Consider the following 23,581-nt stretch of genomic DNA (forward strand, 5'->3'; position numbering starts at 1 on the left):
ATGGTATAACATGGAATTCCATGGTAATCCCTGGAATTTGAAACAGTTTCCAGGGTTTTCCAGGGTTTTGTTCTAGAAATGTCCATGAAACGTGGACTTTTTTTCCAAGCATTTTCCAGCCTTGGATGGAAAAGCATGGAAAAGGAATGGAAAACGCTGGATTTAGGCTGGATAACCCTGGAAAATATTTCCAGATAGCATGGAAAGTGGAACATAGAATTTTTTAAGCATGGAAAAGACTCTAACATTTTCAGCTAACCCTGGAAAAAACTTAGACTTTATAAGAGGAGAAAATAACTTATAAAAATGCAACACATTTTATTCAAAGTAAATCAGAGTTCAACAATTTACACAACATATGAATAAAACATAAAACAATGTGCATAGTTTGGGCAGAAATAGTAGTAGTTATAGTAGTAGTAGTAGTAGTAGTAGTAGAAGTAGTAATGCTGGTGCTGGCAGTAGAATATGTTGTAGGAGTAGAAGTAAAAGTGGTTGTTGTATAAGTTGTACAAGCAGTTAAACTACTGATAATTATACTATTGGTGCAAATTTAAGTGACAGTAGCAGTTACTACTGTGTTGTTGTTTTAGCATTTACAGGAATAGTAGCAGTAATGGTAGCAATAGTAGTATAAATAATAATAACAATACTAGTAGCAGCAGTAGTAGTAGTAGTTAAGGAAGTAGCATTAGCAGCAGCAGCAGTAGTAGTAGTAGAAGTAGCAGCAGCAGCAGTAGTAGCAGTAGCAGCATCAGCAGCATCAGTAGTAGTAGCAGTAGTAGTAGCAGTAGTAGTTGAAGTACTAGTAGTAGTAGTAGTAGTAGTAGTAGTAGTAGTAGTAGTAGTAGTAGAAGTAGAAGTAGCAGCAGTAGTAGTGGTAGAAGTAGTAGTAGTAGTAACAGCAGCAGCAGCAGTAGTAGTAGTAGTCGCTGCAGCAGGAGTTGTAATAGTAGCAGTAGCAGCAGTAGCAGTAGTAGTAGTAGCAGCAGCAGCAGGAGTAGTAGCAGCAGCAGCAGTAGCAGCAGCAGTAGCAGTAGTAGTAGTAGTTGAAGCAGTAGTAGTAGTTGAAGTAGTAGTAGTAGTAGTAGTAGTAGCAGTAGTAGCAGCAGTAGTAGTAGTAGTAGTAGTAGTAGTAGTAGTAGTAGTAGATGTAGTAGTAGTAGTAGTAGTAGAAGTAGAAGTAGTAGTAGTAGTAGCAGTAGTAGTAGTAGTAGTAGTAGTAGTAGGTAGTTGTTGTTGTTGTTGTGGCTGTTGTAATAGTAGTAGTAGTTTTGCAGTAGTAGTAGTAGTAGTAGTAGTACTAGTAGTAGAAGTAAAAGTAGTAACTTTCAAAGCAATGTCTACAAGTTTAAATTCCTTAACCCTGTTCAAGGTGTATACACACTCAATATTTAACTACAGTCCAGGTTTGCAATTAACAAACTATCTGAAAAGCCTGTGTGTGAGTCAGATGTGTCTGCGGCTAATCTATTGGTTATAAAATATCACAGCCTTTTCTGATTGGCTGAGTTCAAATACAGAAAGTTTACCTGTTAGATTGAAATTATGGAGAAGGCGTATTGAAGAAAAAATGCAGGTTAAACTTGTTGTTAAAATGAAGTTAATGTAATTTCACAAACAGTAGAGTTTAACTTAATGAGTTTTTCCATTAACAAGAATTTCTTCAAATAATAATGTATGGATATCATTTGGAAAGTGACATGAAATGTTGTTAAAAAGTGATGCATACAAGTGTTTCAGAAGTCTGTCTAGGAATAGAACAACAACTGAAGGTTTGTGCTTTTCATTATTTCTAAATATTCCTTTAAATTTATTCTTCTTATGTCATCATTGTAGACCTTTTTTATGTGACATTTTAGTTAAAAGTATGGCAAATATAGAAGTTTAAAAGCAGCTGTCACACACATTTTCACTAAGTGCAGTTTGCAGCTTGATAAAGGAATTCCTATGTGGAGATATTAATAAGCTTGAATGTAGTATCGGAAGTTTATAATGCATGGCTAGGGAACTGAGGCTAAGGGAGTTATGTGCTGTGCATGATGAGAACTCAATGCTCATTAATGCTGTTAATGTTTATAAATAAATTAATTAAACCAATAGCATTGTTTTTTAGGTTTCACTGTACATTTTCATACCAATAGAATTACACATCATTCTAATTATAGCAATAATAAATTTGTACTAATCATACCTACAAATTTTGTTATGCTATGCTTTGTGATGTATTAACTTCATTGTAAGTTATTATTTAAAGACAATTTTACTAAATATTTAAAACAATACTTGAATTATTTTCTATATACATTTTCATTATGTGCTTTAACTGTAGCTGACCAGTTGATGGAAGATACTGCAGAGTTTGGCAGGGAAATAACCCAAGACAGCAAAGCGGCTCTTTTGGCGCATTTACCAAGAGGACTAACATGGCCACAAATTCATGGTAAATATTGTTATGCCCCGGGCTCATATAAGTAATTTAGTGTTAACCACCTGAAAGTATTTTGTCTTTTTGGTATCCAATATTTTGGTCTAGTTTCAATTACAGGTTATTTTTATATGAATTAGCAAATTAGCATATCTTTCATATAGCAATATCTGAATATAAAATTCCTATATATGTTTGAGTTTCCAGATACATGCTAGTGTACCCCGTTTTGGGGCATTTAAGAAAACAACAATATAAATTTCAAAATAAAAGAGAGTCATATAAAAATATAAGTTAAATCAACAATTTATTCACTTGAAAGTCTCAGTTTTCCTGTGTGGTTGCCTGTTTGCAAGTAGATTAAAGCCCGCTTGCAAACTTTAAGAGAATAAATTTCACTAAATGGAAAAGAAATAATTGCTAACTACTTAGGATCGTAAATGTTCGCTGAAATACAAAAAAGCCAGATGTACCGAATTGAGCAGTGATATGAAATATCTAAAATAGATTAAAATGTGAATGAGCATTGAAGTATAGATATTCAATCATATGATTGCTGCACATTTACTTTTGCAGATGAATGTAAAAAACTTATGACTTTCTTGTAATATTGTTTGCTTTGTTTTTCTTTCAGAGATCATGCAGGAGCCGTACAGTATAACAGCAGTACAAGTTCTATAAAAGATCCGCGACCTACTGAAGCCCAGCTAATTAACAAAAAAGTTTTTAAAAACTGAAATTTTATCCCACCTGGGTACTTATAATTTACTAACTGTCACTTGGAAAGTAATACATGTACATGCATTCATGTTCTGAATTTCTTTGAACAATAAAATTATATAAAAGTATTTTAATGAAATTGAGCACCTAAATTGCATTAAAGTGAAAGTAGCTGAGAAAAATAGTATCCTTAATTGTTCTCATGGGCAGCTACATATATTGTGACAAACATGAAGTAGCTAAAATAACTTAAATTTTTCATTTTGTTTCTTGTATATCGTTTGTACAGGGTTCGTGAATTGTTACTGTATATTACTTGACTTGCTTGTATTTTGTTACTTTGAATACATGTTGTTAAGGTTGCATTATACTTTTTAACTTTTAAAGTAGCGCCTGTTCTGTTATGTAAGGGCCTGATTTATGATAATGGACCTAGAGGCTTTGTAAGCATGTATTAAACAACACTTGTTTGATCTGAATAATTTGTTAAATAAATGTAACACAATTTGTAATCTGATGTTATATTTTGATGAATTGTGAACAAAATAATACATCGAAGAAACTAAGGCATTATGTTGATTTTTTGTTTTGTTTTAATCTAACCTTAAATTATGATTTATTTAAGCTGTGAGTATTGTATTCATTTAATACATGAATATTGTTTTTAGACCAGAAATTTCTTTTTCTATTCAGTGACCATGGTAAACGCTGGACAATTTTCCATGTTATACCAGGCATCCATGGAATATTAAACAAAGAAAAAACCTGGAACATTTTCCAGGGTTTTCCAGCCAGCATGGAAAAAATACCGTCCGAATACTCCATGTAATCTGGAAAACCCTGGAAAAAAATCCATGGTTTTCCATGGTTTTCCAGATTACATGGAGTATTCGGACGGTATTTATTCCATGCTGGCTGGAAAACCCTGGAAATTGTTCCATGGTAATTATTCCAGGGAGCCTGGAAAACCATGGAAACTATTCCAGGCTATTTCCACATACCATGGACAATTTTCCACCCTTTTTTTTTAAATATTGACGCTGGAAAAGGCTGGAAACTTAGTCCGAATACTCCAGCCTCATATTTTCCATGGATTTCCATGGAAAACCCTGGACAAAGTACACCCGGGGGCCCACATGGCTTATCAGGCGTTATAATAAAATGCATTTTCAAGCATTTCTACATGAAAGATCGGTCTGAAAATTGGCGTGCACATAGAAAATAGGTTTATTAGTATCGAGAAGTGCTTATTTTTCGCGATGTTAACAGTAAACGTTGTCTTATAGGTTACAATACACTAAATGATCGCTTCATGAAGGGCTGTACTCTCTAAAAAAATATCATAGTTGACAGGAAGGCATGTTTTACACGTTTTACCATTATTCGGGTGTTATCTTGCGGAGATAATGGTAGGGAATGAATAGGTGTTCACTACTGAATCCCTGAAATATGATACACGTGAAGACTATAGTAAACCATTGCACTAGAAAAGGTTACATTCCACTAAGAAACGGCCGAAAAAAAAGTTGCAAAAACAGTCGATTTTGATTTGTGTCAAGTTCTTTCTTGCATTGTACATGACATATCCTTTTTATTGCATAAATCGATTCCGCTTAGAATGGCCTTTAAGAAAAGGTATGGTTATGGGGGTCTCTATGTGCAAAATGTTGCATTTATTTTCGCTCAAAGTTGTCGCTTTTACATTGAATTATATAGGGAAACTATTTAGTGTATTATGACCTTGAAGAAGTTATTCCGCTTGTAGAAAAGCACAGTAAGGTTTTGTAAATTTTTAATAAAATGCATTACAGTAATAGTCGATAAAACCATAAATTTTGTTTTGATGTGACCTTAAATTGTACACACATAGAAAAAGACACATAAATAATATAGCATGTACACAATAGTTACAGTAATATATTTTTACAATATGTAAGAGTTATTGCTATCGCGGTATTGCTGAGTTGCATTTTCTCAGTGAAGGGGCATAATTCATTTTTTGCAATCACTTTTTTCGTAAATGTACTTTCTCAAATACTTAAAAAAATAAAATAATCCTAAGGCAACTGGAAATATGTTAATTCCAAAAAAAATAAAGATATTACAGTTTCCAGACAAATAATCCACACAATTCGGAAATGAGCCCAATAGATAGATAGATAGATAGATAGATTTATTTCGGCATAGGAAGCATATACACAGTTCACAACATAACATAGAATAAAATAATAAGCAATTATTAAAAACTATATCATGTACAATAAACTATGACAAGCTCACCAAACCAAGGATAACACAAAAAAGAGCAAGCCCTTATTTCCATTGTGGTCCTTATTATTGGTGGCATGACAAAAAGAGGCAGACCTTAAGCATAACTATGTTGACCTTAAACATAACTATGTTCATAGTAAAATAATTATGTAATGAAATAAAAAATATATATCACCGTTCAAAAGAGATCAAACTAATTATCACAGTAGTGCTCAGAAAATATGACAGGAGCTGGAAACTAAGATCAATTGATAATGTTATCAATTATTGCAACACATAGATATTTTGACAGTTGTAATTTGATGATACGAGGTATCATGAATTATCTAAATTAAATATATTGCTAAAATGTATGTTATGGAGTATGAACTAATAATTATTAAAAATAAAAACCTAAGACGAAGTTAATATCTGCTTATTAAAAGTGAAAAGATACACATATATAAAAAGTTAAATATTATTCATTAAATGACTTTTAATGGCAACCTTAAAGCCTTCGAACCTGTTGACCTCAGTGAGTGACTCAGGTTACATAAAGAGTTCCAGAGTTAAATGCTGTTAAAAGAAAAGGATTTGGAACCATGACATTTGACCTTGGGTAAACAATACCCACCCTTTTTACTAAGCCTAGTGCTGTAATTATGCATAGAATCTTGGGAAACAAAGTGTTCACTCAAGTAATCTGGAAAAAGGCCATTTCTTATTTTGCTATCAATAATGATAAAAGATTATCATTGCTAGACTAATCTTTGAATGGACACAAAGACTGATGTGGGATATACATACAAGTATTACCTCCGAACCTTTGTTATTTTAACAACATTCTGTAATGACTGCACAAATAGGTTTTGGCCGGATGAAAAATTCAATGATTATTTATTGCAGAACAACAAGTAAACCACATCATAACAGAGCCAAAAGCAAAAAACTGATGGAGAACTCAGGCCAGACAATGCCGGTTCTTTTGTTTTTCAGATCTGTCCACCTGAATTTGCTTCATTTCATGAGGTCGGTAAAGTTTCTGAGTTGATGGTGTTGAAAGACATCATCCATTTGAGTATCCAAGATGTGTAAGAAGCCTTAATGATGACATACAAAACATGACATTTTGAGTCAACAAAGTACAAACTGACAACCAAACAAAAGTAAGAACAGACACCAATATTTCCCCATCTAATTCAGTTTCAGGGGTAAATGGATCCAAACATCCATGTTCAGTGAGGCATCTTTGGATAAAACAATGACCAGCAGTGATAAGCAGTGACAGAAAAGGACCCATCCCCATTACCAAATATCCAGATGTGGTAAATGGTTCCCAATCTGAATATAAAAAGTCTAATCTCATTATCATCTGGCTGTACTGTTTAGTGCAGACCGGGCAAAGTCCAAAACAGACTTCAAACCAGCAGCAGACACCATTAAGTGTCTGGTGTAAACAACTGGACATTCGGACAATATGCATGTCAGTTCATTCACTAATGGATCTGGGATGGAATTTTATTGGGAGATTGAGTATGGCCATGTTGAAGATAAACACATGTGAAGCAACACCCAAATCAAGATTTATACGATTACTGACACACTGGCAGCCAGACACATCACTGGAAACTTGTTGACAATTTGGAAGAAAATAGGGCTTCAGCAATTACAGCTTTTCCCCCAAAATAAACTGATTGATTCAAACAATAGAATTACTATAACCAGCTAAGTTCATTTTAGGAAACAGTTAGGAGCATGTTATTCTATGAATGTTTCATGTGGATACCCTCTAAACCCGAATCCTCCCTAAACCAGACAATTTGTAGGGTGTTGTTTTTTTTCCTATGCAAAAATTCATAAAACAAGAGATGTGTTTCACGCTGGGTATGGGGATACTTTGATAACAGATGGCACTTCGATACCAGATAACAACAAAAGCAACGCGCGAGAGGTAAATTCATCAGGGTTTTTTTTAAAGTTATATCATACATATTAGTTTTTTAGACAAGGCGCATGGTCAAGTTTATAAATAGTGTATCCTTTTCTATTGCAAAGAAAAACATCACGGAAGAATGGTAGATTTTTCTCCCAAAAATAGAAAATTCGGTCGGAAAACAGCATAAACTGAATAAACAGTAAACATTTCAACAAAATAAGACTACTTAGAAATATTGCAAGAAATTGTTTGATATTCCAGCATGTAGAGTAATCACTGTGCTTCAAATACTGAAATTTAGATAGTATTCAATGAAATATAAACAAAGATAGAGCATGTTTTAATAGGTGGTATTCATGAAGTTGCGGATACTTTGATTCCCGATATAGGGTACATGGATAACAGAAACTTTCAACAAATTGGACACTCTGATAACCGAGTTTTATCTTCTACCCGAAATGCATTTATGTATATTATGGCTATTCTTACCAAACATTTTGAAGTACGAATCAATTTGCATTGTCAAGCCAGACACATTGGGAATCTATGCATAACGTAATTACATACACAGTTAAAATATCACCAATGGCTTTGTTGGTTTTTAAAAATCTTATTACTATTAATTTATATTATTAATATTATAAGTGCAAATTTTAAATTAGATTCAAATGCTTATTTCTGAAGTAATATATTTCAAGTGACGACCGAAAATAACTGTCTAAATAATAAACTTGTTTTTAAGTGGTAAATTGAGATTAAGAGAATTGAAAATACAACGGATCATGTGGATTAACACGACTGTGTTCAATTGAACTTATAGCAGGACTCTAGATAAGAGGAGTGAGGGGTCTTTAAGCGGCCAACACACCTCATACAATCTTTTGTCATTTTTGCTCATTAGAATCGCATCATGAAGACGATGCTAATGCGTAACCACAAAATTTAAAAGAGATTGGAAAATTCCCTTTATATTGAGCTCTACTTATAGGAAGCAATTCCCTTTACACTTCCCTTTCCCTTTTATTATCATATTCCAAAGGGTTAAGAACATGTTTCGGCAATTCGTTTATAATTTACATGAGTACATACATTTTTATTTATTGCCTGCTTACTATAGCAGTATTCCACAGCGAATTCTGCATTTCTGATTCACTAAATAGAGTGTGTTATATCTGGTAAAAAGTGTCAAGTTATCTGGAATCGAAGTGCAATTGCCTTTGAGATGATCGGTAAAAGAAGTGTCCATGAAAATTTGGCATCCAACTTAAAACATTTCAATTTCCTGAATTACGTTATTTAACTAAAATTTAACATGTTGTAACATTAATGGACATATTGATCTTTTATTTCGATTAGTTGGCACGTTCTTGATTAATTTCCAAGTATTTTTATTTTGTTGAAATACGTACTGATCATCGAATTCATGACCATTATCGATGAAATTTTATCTCTGTTTTTATAATCCACTGTTTTTTTCACGACTTTCTTGCTCCGAAATACGAAGTACTATACCGTTAATCGACCAAACAATGTTACGTGTCTGAAAACCAAATGAACAGAACATAAATTCAAACAAGAGGGCCATGATGGCCCTGAATCGCTCACCTGACTCATTAAGATCAGATGAAAACTATGACCTCTATTGTCTACACAATGTTTTTCTATGATTTGACCTAGTGACCTAGTTCCTGACTCTAGATGACCCAAATACAATCCCAATCCAGATTTCATCAAGATAAACATTCTGACCACAGTTCATAAATATTGGATGAAAACTGTGACCTCTATTGTCAACACAAGGTTTTTCTATTTATTTGACCTAGATTTTTACCCAAGATGACCCAAATACAATCCCACCCAGATTTCATCAAGAATTCTGACCAAATTTCATAGAGGTTGGATGAAAACTGTGATCTCTAATGTCTACACAAGGTTTTTCTATTATTTGACCTAGTGACCTAGTTTTTGACCCCAGATGACCCAAATAAAATCCCAACCCAGATTTCATCAAGATAAACATTCTGACCAAATTTCATAAAGATTGGATGAAAACTGTGACCTCTATTGTCTACAGAAGGTTGTTCTATTATTTGACCTAGTGACCTTGTTTTTGACCCCAGATGACCCAAATACAATCCCAAACCAGATTTCATCAAGATAAACACTGTCTACACAAACAAATTGTTGACGGACGGACGCACGGACACACGCAGGCACGCACAACGGACGCCGGACATCACACTATCACATAAGCTCACCGTGTCACTTCATGACAGGTGACCTAAAAATATGTGTCGGAGATAAACATGAACAGTTGTGGTTAAAATCCCATAGAAACAAGGGCTGTTTGTAAAACATGCATGCCCCCCAATATGGGCTATACGTTGTAGTAGCAGCCATTGTGTGAATACGTTTTTTGTCACTGTGAATGGTAATGGTGGTGGTGGTGGTGGTGGTGTAGTAGTAGTAGTAGTAGTAGTAGTAGTAGTAGTAGTAGTAGTAGTAGTAGTAGTAGTAGTAGTAATAGTAGTTGTAGTAGTAGTAGTAGTAGTAGTAGTAGTAGTAGTAGTAGTAGTAGTAGTAGTAGTAGTAGTAGAAGTAGTAGTAGTAGTAGTAGTAGAAGTCGTAGTAGAAGTAGTAGTAGTAGTAGTAGTAGTCGTAGTAGTAGTCGTAGTAGTAGTAGTAGTGGTAGTAGTAGTAGTAGTAGTAGTAGTGGTAAAAGTAGTAGTAGTAGTGGCAGTAGTAGTAGAAGTAGTAATAGTAGACGTGGTGGTGGTGGTGGTGGTGGTGGTGGTGGTGGTGGTAGTAGTACTAGTAGTAGTAGTACTAGTAGTAGTAGTAGTAGTAGTAGTAGTAGTAGTAGTAGTAGTAGTAGTAGTAGTAGTGGTAGTAGTAGTAGAAGTAGTAGTAGTAGTAGTAGTAGTAGTAGAAGTAGTAGTAGTAGTAGTAGTAGTAGTAGTAGTAGTAGTAGTAGTAGTAGTAGCAGTAGCAGTAGCAGTAGCAGCATTACAAGACCAATACTTAAGAATGATCAAATGGGAAAAGGTAACATAGCACCAGCAGTAAATATGGGGCTCATTTACAGGTCAGATTTGGAATCTCTGCTGTAAAATGAGATTTTGAATGAATTAAAGGGAGGCAAATCTGTAATAAAAAGAACATGCATAAACTGTAGTTGTTTCCCTTGTTTGAACCATGCTAAATCCTTACAAGTTTGGAAAGAATTGGATGAAAAATTTGGACTTTATTGCATAAACACCATTTTCTCAATTCAAGGGGAGGTAATTCTGTACTTCATGGACCAATAATGCTCATTTTTTGTAGGGTTCGTGTCCTCATTGATATAAAGACACTGTGCAAATTTGGAAAGGATCGGACAAAAAATGTGGAAGATTTTTGAAAGTTTTCACAAAATAGGCAAAAACGAATAAACATGCAAAGTTCAACGAGCTCCTGCGGCCATGTTTTTTGACGAATCAAATTTCTTTGAACAACTTTTTCAGGGGAGCCCTCAAAGGTCATCCATGTGGAAATTTTTTTAAAATCTGATGAGCGGTTTCTGACAAGAAGATTTTTTAAGGTTTTTACCATATATGGTCATGGCGGCCATCTTGGTTATGTGATCAAATTTTTTTTAACAATTCTTTTGTCCCATGACCTAGGGATGCTCCACATGAAATTTAGTTGAAATTGGCTCAATGGTTTAGTAGAAGAAGATGTTTACAAATTGTTTACAGACGGACGGACGGACGGACGGACGCCGGACGCTGAGTGATCACAATAGCTCACCTCGAGCTTTTGCTCAGGTGAGCTAAAAAAGCTGAAGAACTCAACTCTCGTGCGTGGCTTTTGTTGTTATCTGGTATCGAAGTGCCATCTGTTATCAAAGTATCCGCATACCCGGCGTGTGTTTGTCAGAAACACAATGCCCCCTACTGCGCCGCTTTGATACATGTTTTTCTACCTTTGACCTTTAAGGATGACCTTGACCTTTCACCACTCAAAATGTGCAGCTCCATGAGATACACATGCATGCCAAATATCAAGTTGCTATGTGAAGGGAAAATTATTATTAGAAGACATGAGCATTTTTCGAAACCAATATGCTAAACCTAAATGCAAAGTGTGACGGAAAGACAAACAGACGGATGGACGGACGGTCCGATCACTATATGCCCTCCTTTGGGGGCATAAAAATCACCTCACAACCGGTATACCCTCATTGCTATATACCGGTCAGACATAATATCAAACGCAAATGTAGCCCTCTAAAACCGTTCAATTCACCTTAGTCACAGTGTCGAAAACTAGTGAACTGGGGATTAAAGACGTGCGCAATAAATGAACATGCGCAATAATTTTGCAAACAAAACAAATAGCATATAAATTTTAAGAGACTGTTAATGCTTTTGCTGTTAACCCATCAATAGAAGTGCTTATATTGACCATATTTACTGATAACAAGCATACACTTATCAAGGGGTGTTTTTGGGGTGTAAAAAATTGTGTTAAATCTTAATCACCCAAATAATATTTTATTACACATTGATTATTTAAATTGCTAATGGCAATAAGATGGTATGAAAACGGATTTCGAAAATATTTGTACAGATTTTTTTCAGCTATTATGTTAGTAAGCTTCGAATTCTCCTTCTAAGCAAAGGCATGTAGAATTGTCTATTTATGACAAACTAAAACTGATCATAAAGAGTCATTCAATTGTTCCCAATGAGATTGTTTTCATTATGTATATTGATAATGTTATATAACTTTTGTATTGATAGATGTAAAATCAAGATTTATTGTTATTTTATTGGTTTAGACCCTTGGACATGATTTGAACGCACTTTGCAGTGGAAGGAAAACAAGTAACTATAGTATATGGTCATTTTTGACCAAAGGGGTATGATTTTAACAAACTTGGTAGAGGACCACCATACGATGATATATACCAAAAATACCAAACCTCTTGGCTTTAAGGAGATTGGCGTTCACTTTATAAATATAAGGAAAACAAGTAATGCCCAGGATGGGGCAAATTTGCCCATAGGGCATGATTCCAACAAACTTGATCAGGGACAACCATGCCATCTTACATACCAAAAACCAAACCTCAGTTTTATTGATTGTGTTTTTTTGGCCCTGAAATGCATATAAGGAAAATAAGTAATACCTGGGGCATGGTAAGCTTTGACCCAAGGGGCATAAATATAAAAAGTTGGTAGTGTACCATTCTCTTATGACAACTACCAAATATAAAAGCTGTCGGACTTTAAAGTATTTTTGTAAAATAACTCTAGATAAATCAAGGCATGGCTGGATAGACAAAGAGCAATCCAAAAAGCTCACCCTTTGCATTGAACATGAAAATGTTGTTGATATGTTTTGTATTGTGTCATTTGTGGATATCTAATTGCATGTTCCATACATGATTGGATCTCAAACTTGGCAAAGAACAGGACTGTTTATGTAATGAGTTTTGTGCCCATTATAACTCTGAGGATTTAAAGCAACAATTAATTATACACACATTAACTGAAATTGTATGAACTCTAATGGTAATGTAATTCAGAAATTCGACTGTAAGAGACTGTAATCGACTGTAAGAGACTGTAACATTCTTGAATATTTTGCATCTTGATAATCCCCCAGATATGTATTTACCTCAACCTCATTGGCATGTCATGATGAAAATGAATGGGATGAACAGATGAGGTCCTGACTTTGACTGATTGGTATCCAATGTATGGGGGATTGTCAGCAATATAAATGGGTGACCATATTACAAACGGCATCATTATGGGATGAACACAGAGGGACTCCATAAGATCAATGTTACCATCTTCAAATGAAAACAATCAATTTTCATTGACGAACATGCACATTTTTAAAACCGATTTGGCCTAAGTTCCTTTTAAATATTACAGACAGCAAAGCAAGTTCAAGAAAATGAAAATTTGTTCGACACTATTGCAACAAAACCAGAGCAACAATTAGTTGGCATGTCAGCATGTCGGCAAAGGACAACAAAGAATAAATCTATATAAATATGCACATACAATATCCAGGCAGCTCTGTTGCATAACAAGTTGTCTATGACACAGCTTCCTGGATATACATACCAATTATCTGCAAACAGTTTTTATTTGGAACTCCTTGCATGGACATCACCAACAATATTGGCCAAACGATGGCAGGTTTTTCCTCAACTTGAGGGTAAAGGCATAATTCTAATTAGCATGATAGCATGTCGCAGTTATACTACTTGAACAGTGACCTCACACAATGGTTCTGAACAAATGTTTGAAAATTAAATGAAAAACCTTTAGCAGATAACACTTACAGTGACACAAAGATGTTGAACATCAACCTTAAATAGACCTTTTCACGTGTTGGTAAATTGGCAAAATTGAAACAAGAAATATCTTTTACAAAATATATACAGCGTTGATTGTGGTAGGAGTTGGTGAAAGGTAAAGAGTTCAATGAATGAGATCAAAGATAGCGAATGTCTTTTCTTAGCTGCTTAGCAGCTTATTTTACATTATTACATATTGCTGGTCATAAACCTATAGATACAAAACAGAAAACCAAAAGAAGAATGGAAGTGAAATTAAAACATATGAGTCAACCGGCCACTCGCGAAATATCCGCACATATTTTAAATATTTATATGCGCGTTCTTCGAACAAACCTGTTTTAGTGGTTGTCGGGCATTGCTATTTGATTCGATTATTCACAGTATCGAGAATCATCGCCCTCATGTCTAATACATTAGTCAATATGGTGGAATAATTCTTGTTAAATAAATCAAAAATAATATTTATTGTGGTATTGTTGAAAACACATTAAGAGTCTATTATTGACATGCCATAATTATATCGCTGAATATCTTCATTTAACATATTTCTGGTCTAAAGAAAATTCAAGTTCACCTAGTTCACTAGATAGCGTCTATATTATATAACGATTGTTTTTATGGGCCACGAACTGACCCTGATACCTTGCGGGTTGGAATGCGATGCATTAAAGTGTCTTCACAAGGTTTTTCTATCATTTCACCTAGTTTTTGACCTAGTGACCTAGTTTTTTACCCCAGACGACCCAAATACAATCAAAACCCAGATTTCATCAAGATAAACATTCTGACCAAATTAAATAAAGATTGGATGAAAACTGTGACCTCTACTGTTTACACAAACAAATTAATGACGGTTTTTCTATTATTTGACCTAGTGACCTAGTTTTTGACCTCAGATGACCCAAATACAATCCCAACCCAGCTTTTATCAAGATAAACATTCTGACCAAATTTAATAAAGATTGCATGAAAACTGCGACATCTATTGTCTACACAAGGTTTTCTATCATTTGACCTAGTTTTTCACCTAGTTACCTAGTTTTTGACCCCAGATGACCCGAATACAACCCTAACCCAGATTTCATCAAGATAAACATTCTGACCAAATTTCATAAAGATTGGATGAAAACTGTGACCTCTACTGTCTACACAAGGTTTTTCTATTATTTGACCTAGTTTTTGACCTAGTGACCTTGTTTTTGACCCCAGATGACCCAAATACAATCCCAACCCAGATTTCATCAAGATAAACATTCTGACCAAATTTCATAAAGATTGGATGAAAACTGTGACCTCTATTGTCTACACAAGGTTTTTCTATAATTTGACCTAGTTTTTGACCTAGTGACCTAGTTTTTAACCCCAGATGGCACAAATACAATCCAAACCCAGATTTCATCAAAATAAACATTCTGACCAAATTTCATAAAGATTGGATGAAAACTTTGACCTCTACTGTCTACTCAAACAAATTGTTGACGCACGCACGCACACAGGCACGCACACACAACGGACGCCGGACATCACACGGTCACATAAGTTCACCATGTCACTTCGTGACAGGTGAGCTTAAAACTAAGGTAGATAGAGTTGCGGTTCTTGGTCACTGTATTTCTCCTAGTTGCCATCTGTTTATATTCTAAGTTTAAAGTAAATCCATTGAATAGAGTTGAATTGGAGTTATGCTCTGCACAAAGTTTCGGACGGACGGACGGACAGGATTTTTTTTCGGCTGGGATAATAAAGATTGACTGTGACTTAAATACCCACAAATATTAACATGAATTTTGGTGAAAAATTAATGAAAACAGTTGGACAAAAACGAATGTGGTTTACATACAGAGACCATCATAAGCAAACCGACATCACCTGCCATCTTCGATGGTAGGGGGTAAGGGGCATAACCTATATACTTCAAATTTAAGTCTGGCACAAACCACCAGATAAATCCATAAGAGATATATTAGACATGCCATAAATTTCAGCTGCCAATGTGGCTTACTTGATAGTAGCCTTGCCAGTGAGTGGAGCATTGCCTCCCAGTATGCTGGTGTCCTCCTGGGAACTGGCAGAACGATTCATCGCCTCTTCCTCTGCCAGCTTCCTCTGTCTGGGGCAGCATTTGCAACACCAAGCACACAGCAGCATGGTCACAACTGTCACTACCACTGAGGTCACACACACAGTCACGAGCAGCAGCCAGTCAGCATGTACCATACCTGAAACACAGTATTTGTGTCATGAGGCAATCTCAAATTTGTACTATGGGACACTCAGATCTGTAACACTCTTCAATGTGTAAAACAGGACATTTAAATCTGCATTTAAAAAATCTGTACCATACGAAAAATCTCTACAAACAAAGTGTTACACAAGGACATTCCAATGCATCCCAGGTGACTTTCAAATCTATTACTGAGGCAAATCTTCAGTCTGTAACAGAGAACACTTAAAACTCTGCAAGACAGGTCATACTCGGATCTGTAACAAAAGTCTCACTAAAATCTGTGACACAGGTAAATTGTACATCTGTAACTCAAGACCTCTAACATTTGTGCCAATATTAAACAATTAAACTAATAAAATAGGAAAACTTAACATCTGCAACACATGAACTAAGATCTACAATAGAGGACACTTTAAAATCTGTTACACAGGTAAATGTAAAATTGTTAGCAAAAGCCACTCTCAAATCGTAAACACAATTCTCTCTCAAATCTGTACACGTACACAGAACCAACTCCAATCTGTAGTACGGTATTTTTAAAGACGCGACTTTTCACCAGACAAAAGTTACCTGCCCCTTATTGTGCAAAGCATCTTAATTTTGAATAAAAAGAAAAGAAACACAGACAATCAGAATTTGTAATGTCAAAATTTCACAAATGAGCGAGTGACGCAGACATTCCCAAAAGTATTTTGATTCCACAGGACATCCTGTCCGGTAGTCTTAGATAACTTGCCGGGCCGGACTGGGATTCATAGGACCAAAACATCAATGTACAAACATATATATCGTATTTATATATTTGCAAAGTTAAGTGCACTACCTCGTTCGGCAACAACGTGCTCTATTAATACTTAGTGTTGGTTGTTTTCCTAAGTCGATAAGTTGTATATGGTTACATATTTGTTTTGTTATTTCAAGGGGTGTCAATTGACCCAAATTTGAAATCCGGAAAATTAAGCTAAGGGTCTGCAGGGACCGCAGGACCCCAACAGGGATAAAGGCCTATTGTACTTTTTTTGTAGTATTTCTAGTTGCAATTTCTGGTCAGTACAATGCGAAATATTATAAACCATACCATCCGTATCACCACATGTGTATCGTCATTCTATAACAAAAGCACTGCATGACGGGTGCCACGCTTGGCTGCGAAAGCTTGTCAGATTTTTTTTTTACCTAGTGACCCAACAAGAGATGTGTTTGTCAGAAACACAATGCCCCCTACTGCGCCGCATTGAAATAAAATTTATATTTATCATTTGGCAGGTATAGAAATCATCTCCCTTTAAAGGTTATTACTTCCCTTGAATTTTGTCCAATCCAACTGGGGGGGGGGGGGGGGGAGGGTCTCACAGTCAATTATGACCATGTCAGACATCACTGACAACCAATGCCTGTGGTTTAAAAGAGTTGATCATGTATCTATGGACATAAGTCCACAGTTATGTAACGAGCATTCAAAGAAATTATAATTATATCATTTAAAAAAAACTTTGAAAAATCAATCATTTGGGTTATAAATAATCAAAATAATAAATCTGTACAGTAACTGTGAAAAGAACTTCAATTCTTGGTAAGGAAATGTATAATATGAGATTTATAATTATATAAATTACTTCCCTTGAAAATAATTGTAAAAAGTCTCTATTAATAGTATACTACTCAAAATTTGCTAAGGATCACTTTTTATTTTGTTTCGCATAATTATCCATTTTGGATTATTTTGGATTACGTTCATTTTAATTTGTTATTTTGCAGGTTTTGATATTAGAATTTGTGTTTTTGATTTTATTTTTATGTATTGATGTATCATTGATGCGTGACGCTGGCTGAATCTAGCTAGGGATGACTTTTGAATGTTTTTGTGCATGTGTGTCAGAATTGAAATTATTGTAAAAGTCTTCAAACAGTGAAAGGATCTTTTGAATATCGTGTATGGTTGCAATTGGCATTGATTACTGATTGGCATCGCCTTCTCATGCTGTCTTGTGGGCTTGAAACCCATTCCTCTAGGAGGGCTTGGCGTAGGTCCTGGATTGTGATAGGCTTGACAGGGCGTACAGATATTGCAACATGAAGCATGCCCCAGACATGCTCTATGGGATTGAGGTCCGGAGACCTCGCAGGCCACTCCATCCTGACGATTGTTTCAGCTTGGAGGTACTCATTGGTCACCATGGCTTTGTGAGGTCTGGCATTATCGTCCATTAAAATGAAATCTGGGCCTATTGCACCAGCATATGGATGGACGTATACATCCAAGACCTCTCTGACGTATCTCTGAGCTGTCATAGTGCTGTTATCAATGATATGCAGATCGGTCTTCCCCTGCATGCTGATCCCAGTCCAAACCAATACTGAGCCCTCACCATAACGATCATGGTCTGCGATGCATACTGGTGCGAATCACTCATTGGTTATTCTCCACACCCCGGCACGTCTATCTGTAAAGTCTTCACAGAATCTAGACTCGTCTGTGAAGAGTACTGGTATCCAGTCATTTAAAGACCAGGTTATGTGATCTTGTGCCCATTGGAGACGTGCCTGGATGTGGTTGAGCATCAATGAAATACGAATGGCAGGTCGTCTAGCCTTCATGCCAACACTATGCAGTCTGTTTCGAATGGTTTGAGTTGAAACCCGAACCCCTGATGCATTCTGCAAGTCATTTTGAAGGGCTGTGGCGTTCATAAAGCGATGACGTCAGGCTTGTACCATGATAAAACTGTCTTGTGCTTGCGTAGTAGCCCTCTGACGACTTCCCCTGTATCTGGGGATAACATCATTTGGTAACAGCTCCACATCCTGGCTACAACGCTCTGTGAAACGCCAAGCTGACGTGCCATGTGACGTTGTGACGCTCCTTCTTCCAGCATCCCAACCCCCCTATTCATTACTTCTAAGGTAAGACGTCTTCTTACGCAATAGTTAGCCATTTCAAACAACTTTCAATATGAATGATTGAGCTACAAATGTAGATTTGAAGCATGTTTACAATGTGTTTGTCAAGTGCAAGGCCAAATGTCATGGATTTTCCGTGGGTATTGCTTTTCATGAGCAAATTAGCAAGTCTGTGTAAACAAAATCAATAATACATGTTATTGGTTATGTAGAGTACGCACTCATATATTAGAAAACACAAGCCGTTTTGTTTTAATAATAAAAACTTCAAATTACACATACTATAAAAAGTGATCCTTAGCAAATTTTGAGTAGTATAGCAAATGATTAAAAGCCACTACTGTGACTGTAGATTCACCACTCAAAATGTGCAGCTCCATGAGATACACATGCATGCTAAATATATAAAGTGGCTATGTTCAATAATGAATAATTTTCTCCCTTTTTAAAGCTTATTACTTCCCTTAAATCTGTATTTTTTACCATAGACTGTAAAGGATGACCTTGACCTTGACCTTTTACCACAATGTGTTTGTAAGAAACACAATGCCGCCTACTGTGCCGTTTTGATTTATTTAACAAAAATATATATGTGGACAGGTCAGATAACTATGTATATTTAAAGCTTATTATTTCCCTTGACTTTGTTTTTTCGACCCTAGACCTTAAAGGATGATGTTCACCTTGAAATTTTACTACTCAAAATGTGCAGCTCCATTAGATACACATGCATGCCAAATATCAAGGTGCTATCTTCAATATTTAAAAAGTTATGGCCAATGTTAAGGTTTAAGCACGACGCCCACGGCAGACGGCGGATGACGAGCTGGATATGACAATAGCTCGGTTTTTCACCGAAAACAGCCTCGCTAAAAATGTTATAAAGAACGTCAAAAATAAATTAATGTTGACGAATCATACTGTATCCGAATATGACAGTCCGAAAACATGTAGATGTTTTGCACATGAAATAAAATGTGCTCTATACATATTGTTTGAATGTAGAAAATGAAAACAAGTAACCAGTAGTTCCTAGCAAATATGTAATCAATATATAATTTGGTTAACATATTGCTTTACAATATGCTACTGCAGTGCTTATCATTACTAAAAATCGATCACTTTAAATTTCAAGATGGTCGACATTTGCAACATTTCGTAAAATCGTAAGATTTTCGGAAAGTAATGAAGAGGTTTTGTCAGTTACTGTTCATTTTTTTGCCAGCCGCTAACCAATTAGAAATCGTTAAATAAAAGACTGGACGAAATTGGTACCAAGCGCAAATTTTTGGAATGCCTAGGAAGCTATAATAATATTCGTTCTCAAATGATCACACACTTGAACGAATTCTAAAAAATAAATCAACTTTTCCTCTTGAATGATTTCACGGACCAGCAACATGGCATTTTCAATCTGACCTGTCTTTAAAACGTCGGTCAGGTCCGACGGTCCGACACTTTTGGGAATGTCTGGTGACGATCATTGCCCGTAATTTAAGGTAGCGCACCTCTAATGGGCACATATCCAATTATATAATAATTAATTATATTCTTAATCAGCTTCATTTCACTGAACTACATGCAAATTTGTAGGTAGGCTTTCCATGCTTTTTAAAAAAATATACCGAATTTTTCAAAACCACCCCCACGCTCGGCTTTTGTCCAGTTTATTTTCACCCATGGGGTATATAAAAGTTCCATAATTCATTCAAATTTCCAAATATGGGCGTGCAGTTGGTGTTTACAGATGCAGTAAAGTTTAAACAAGATGAAATAAGTATTCTTTTACAGAGTTATTTCAGCCAAGTAAAAATTGAGTCAGTTTAAAACAAAGTGTCATAAAATTCAAAATAGTATCATTTAAGTTATATTTTAAACGTAGTTTTTATAGAAACACTATATACAGCAAAAATACCAAGAAATAAACAGATTTACCGTTTACTTTTTGAAATAAAAATAAAAAGACAACATGCATCATTCGTATTTTCAGCAGTAAATCACCCAATTTAGCCATAATGTTGTTTTAATTGTAAAAATTGAAGGATGTGCATAAAAATTTCAACATATTTAACAATAAACATAGCATATATGCTATATTAAATCAAATAACGTTAGAAAATAAATAAAACGCGTCGCAAAAAGTATGCGATGTCGGCAGGATTCGAACCTGCGCACGAGATCCCAAAAGATTTGCAGTCCATCGCCTTAACCACTCGGCCACGAAAACTACACATTTGTGCTAGCTTAAATTACATATCCATAAGTAAACAGGTAAAAAGGCTCGTCGATCGAGAATTCGTATTTTTTCAGATGATATTTTGATCAAAGTCAATATTTATTGTGAAAATAATGTATTCTAAAGGAATTACGTAAACATATATCAAGATTCGAAGTTTGAAAAAAATAAAATGCATCTCTCGGAAATAACCGATCATTGAAGATCGGCAATGATCGTAAAATAAATCACAGGAAATCATTAGGGGTGCGCTACCTTAATTGGTTGTTGTCATTTAAGAATTGTATTTAACACAGAAATCAATCAGTTGAGGAAGACCGATTTAACTTTGTGACTTTTGATTAAACCATTTTTGTTAAATTTTCTATTCTATTATGGCCCCTGAAGATGCGACCAGTTGTTAATCAGTTATGCATGAATAATCCAGTGCCACCATCAATCGACAATTTCTGAGGTTTATTGCGGTTTTATGGCATTAATTATCTTCCACACGTATCGGCCCCTACAGTGTACTCATGGAAAGCGTGTGTGTCTTGTTTTGTTTTAATAAAACTTTGTAGCGCAGTGAACATTGAGTTCTTTTGGTTTGGGTTTAAAGTTTTGTTGTAGTTTTTTACGCAAAATTATCGTGAATAATTTGGAATTGACATTTCCTGTAAATTAATTTCAAATCAACACGCTGTATCTTTATCGTTACAGTTGTTTAGTTGAGTGATTGATACAGTTATTGAACTGTATACTGAGAGAACATGAAAAACAAGAGCTATCTCCATAGGATGACATATGCCCCCGAAAAACGCTTTGATAGAAGTTATGCGCGTTTTTCAAAATCTAAACGCAGATTTAGAAACCTAAACGCGGACCCTAAGTTCAAAGTCAAGGTTAAAGGGGTCAGAATTTGTGTGCGTATGGAAAGGCCTTGTCCATATACACATGCATACCAAATATGAAGGGTACATCTGAAGCAACATAGAAGTAATGAGCATTTTTCGAAACCTAAACGCAGATTTAGAAACCTAAACACGGACCCTAAGTTCAAAGTCAAGGTCAAAGGGGTCAAAATTTATATGTGTATGGAAAGGACTTGTCCATATACACATGCATACCAAAAATAAAGGTTACATATAAAGCGACATAGAAGTTATGAGCATTTTTCTAAACCTAAACGCAAAGTGAGACGGAAAGACAGACAGACGGACGGTCCGATCACTATATGTCCTCCTTCGGGGACATAAAAACTGGATTTAGTGTTGAGCGTCATGAAAACACACTAAGCATGTCTACTGACATATTGTTTGACTGCAGTGTTTTGACAAATGGGATTAACATGTTTAAATTCAACTTTGACTATTTGGTCCATAAGTACTGGTAATACATTGTTTTGAATGTCATTATTTTTAAATCAATAAATTCTTGTAAATGTATTGGAGAAAATAAATAAAGCAATGGACGTTATGATATCACAAACGGCAGAAATCACCTGACAAGGCATCTTCGATGTAAAATCAAACATAAAAGATAATTCACCATTTCATGGATTTACATTTTCGATTGCATGCTTGGGAATATTTTATGATGGTTTATTTTCCTTGTATACACCGATGTGTCGTATATTTGGACAAAATTTAAAAAATGTAAAAAATTTGGAAATGCGTCTTACATAAACAGACCTATTACAAGAAAATATACAGTACAGGGCACACTTAAACTCTACCACATGAACATATCGTCGCTGTCGTTCTCAAACCTCTTAGCTACAAAATGCCAACTTTTCAGGAGAGAGAAAAAAACGTCTCATTTTTTTATAACGATGTTTTAGAAATTGAAATTCTGCAAAAATACCAAACAAATGAAGCTGCAAAATATGGTATAAGCCGTAGACGCGTAAGTCATACTGATAAGTCATACTGACAGTCAGACATGGTAGCTATGATATTTTGTCACCACAGTTTTGTCATTTTTATAAGGTACGACAATTCGTCCTGATAGGAAACCTCGTAGTTGCAAATAAAAACGAGAGCGCCGATGGCGTTAAAAGCATAGGTGCAAGATACAGGGAAGAATGGCGTCACGTGGTATAATGTAGTTCGATATCGCCATCCGCGAATTTCTCAAATCAATAATTTCAAACAATTACCGACTATTTAAATAGATAATCTTTCCATTTACATCAGTGTTTGAAACGCTTATGAAAAATAATTACCCAAGCCTTTCAAAATTTAAGCACGGACAGATCTGTATCGATTCTTTTCTCTATTCTTTTCACAAATGAAAATAGACGCTACCCTATTCGTCTGCGTCAAGAATTTGTCGTAAAACTTGTGGTAAGCGTTAGATGCAGACGTGCACAACAGATTGAGTTCTGAATACAGATTTCTGAATGCAGATTTTTATAGAAACTCCTCACAGCAGTTACTTCCCTTGCTTCGCCCGGTCAGTAACTTCTAGTATAAGGGAGACCACTGCGTAGGAGATTTAGATTTATAGTGCAGATAGAATTGTTTTACGAACGAAATTTGTTT

General features: G+C 35.3%; 1 protein-coding gene and 1 long non-coding RNA gene across 8 annotated transcripts in view; one reads left to right on the forward strand and one right to left on the reverse strand.

Annotated features, from left to right (window-relative positions):
• LOC127852746 (synaptotagmin-7-like) overlaps positions 1-23,581 on the reverse strand; it is a 263,942-nt gene that overhangs the window by 126,651 nt on the left and 113,710 nt on the right. For all 7 annotated transcript variants that reach the window (XM_052386708.1, XM_052386710.1, XM_052386709.1 and 4 more), the window contains one exon: positions 15,698-15,914. In XM_052386708.1, coding sequence (XP_052242668.1) covers positions 15,698-15,912 — 215 coding nt within the window. In that variant the 5' untranslated portion in view covers positions 15,913-15,914. The remainder of the gene's footprint in view (positions 1-15,697; positions 15,915-23,581) is intronic.
• On the forward strand, positions 1,954-3,714 carry LOC127852749 (uncharacterized). The gene is made up of 2 exons (XR_008036244.1): positions 1,954-2,443; positions 3,063-3,714. It is a non-coding gene; the product is annotated as an uncharacterized LOC127852749 (long non-coding RNA).

This window comes from Dreissena polymorpha, chromosome 12 (assembly GCF_020536995.1).
Source record: "Dreissena polymorpha isolate Duluth1 chromosome 12, UMN_Dpol_1.0, whole genome shotgun sequence".
Taxonomy (NCBI): domain Eukaryota; kingdom Metazoa; phylum Mollusca; class Bivalvia; order Myida; family Dreissenidae; genus Dreissena; species Dreissena polymorpha.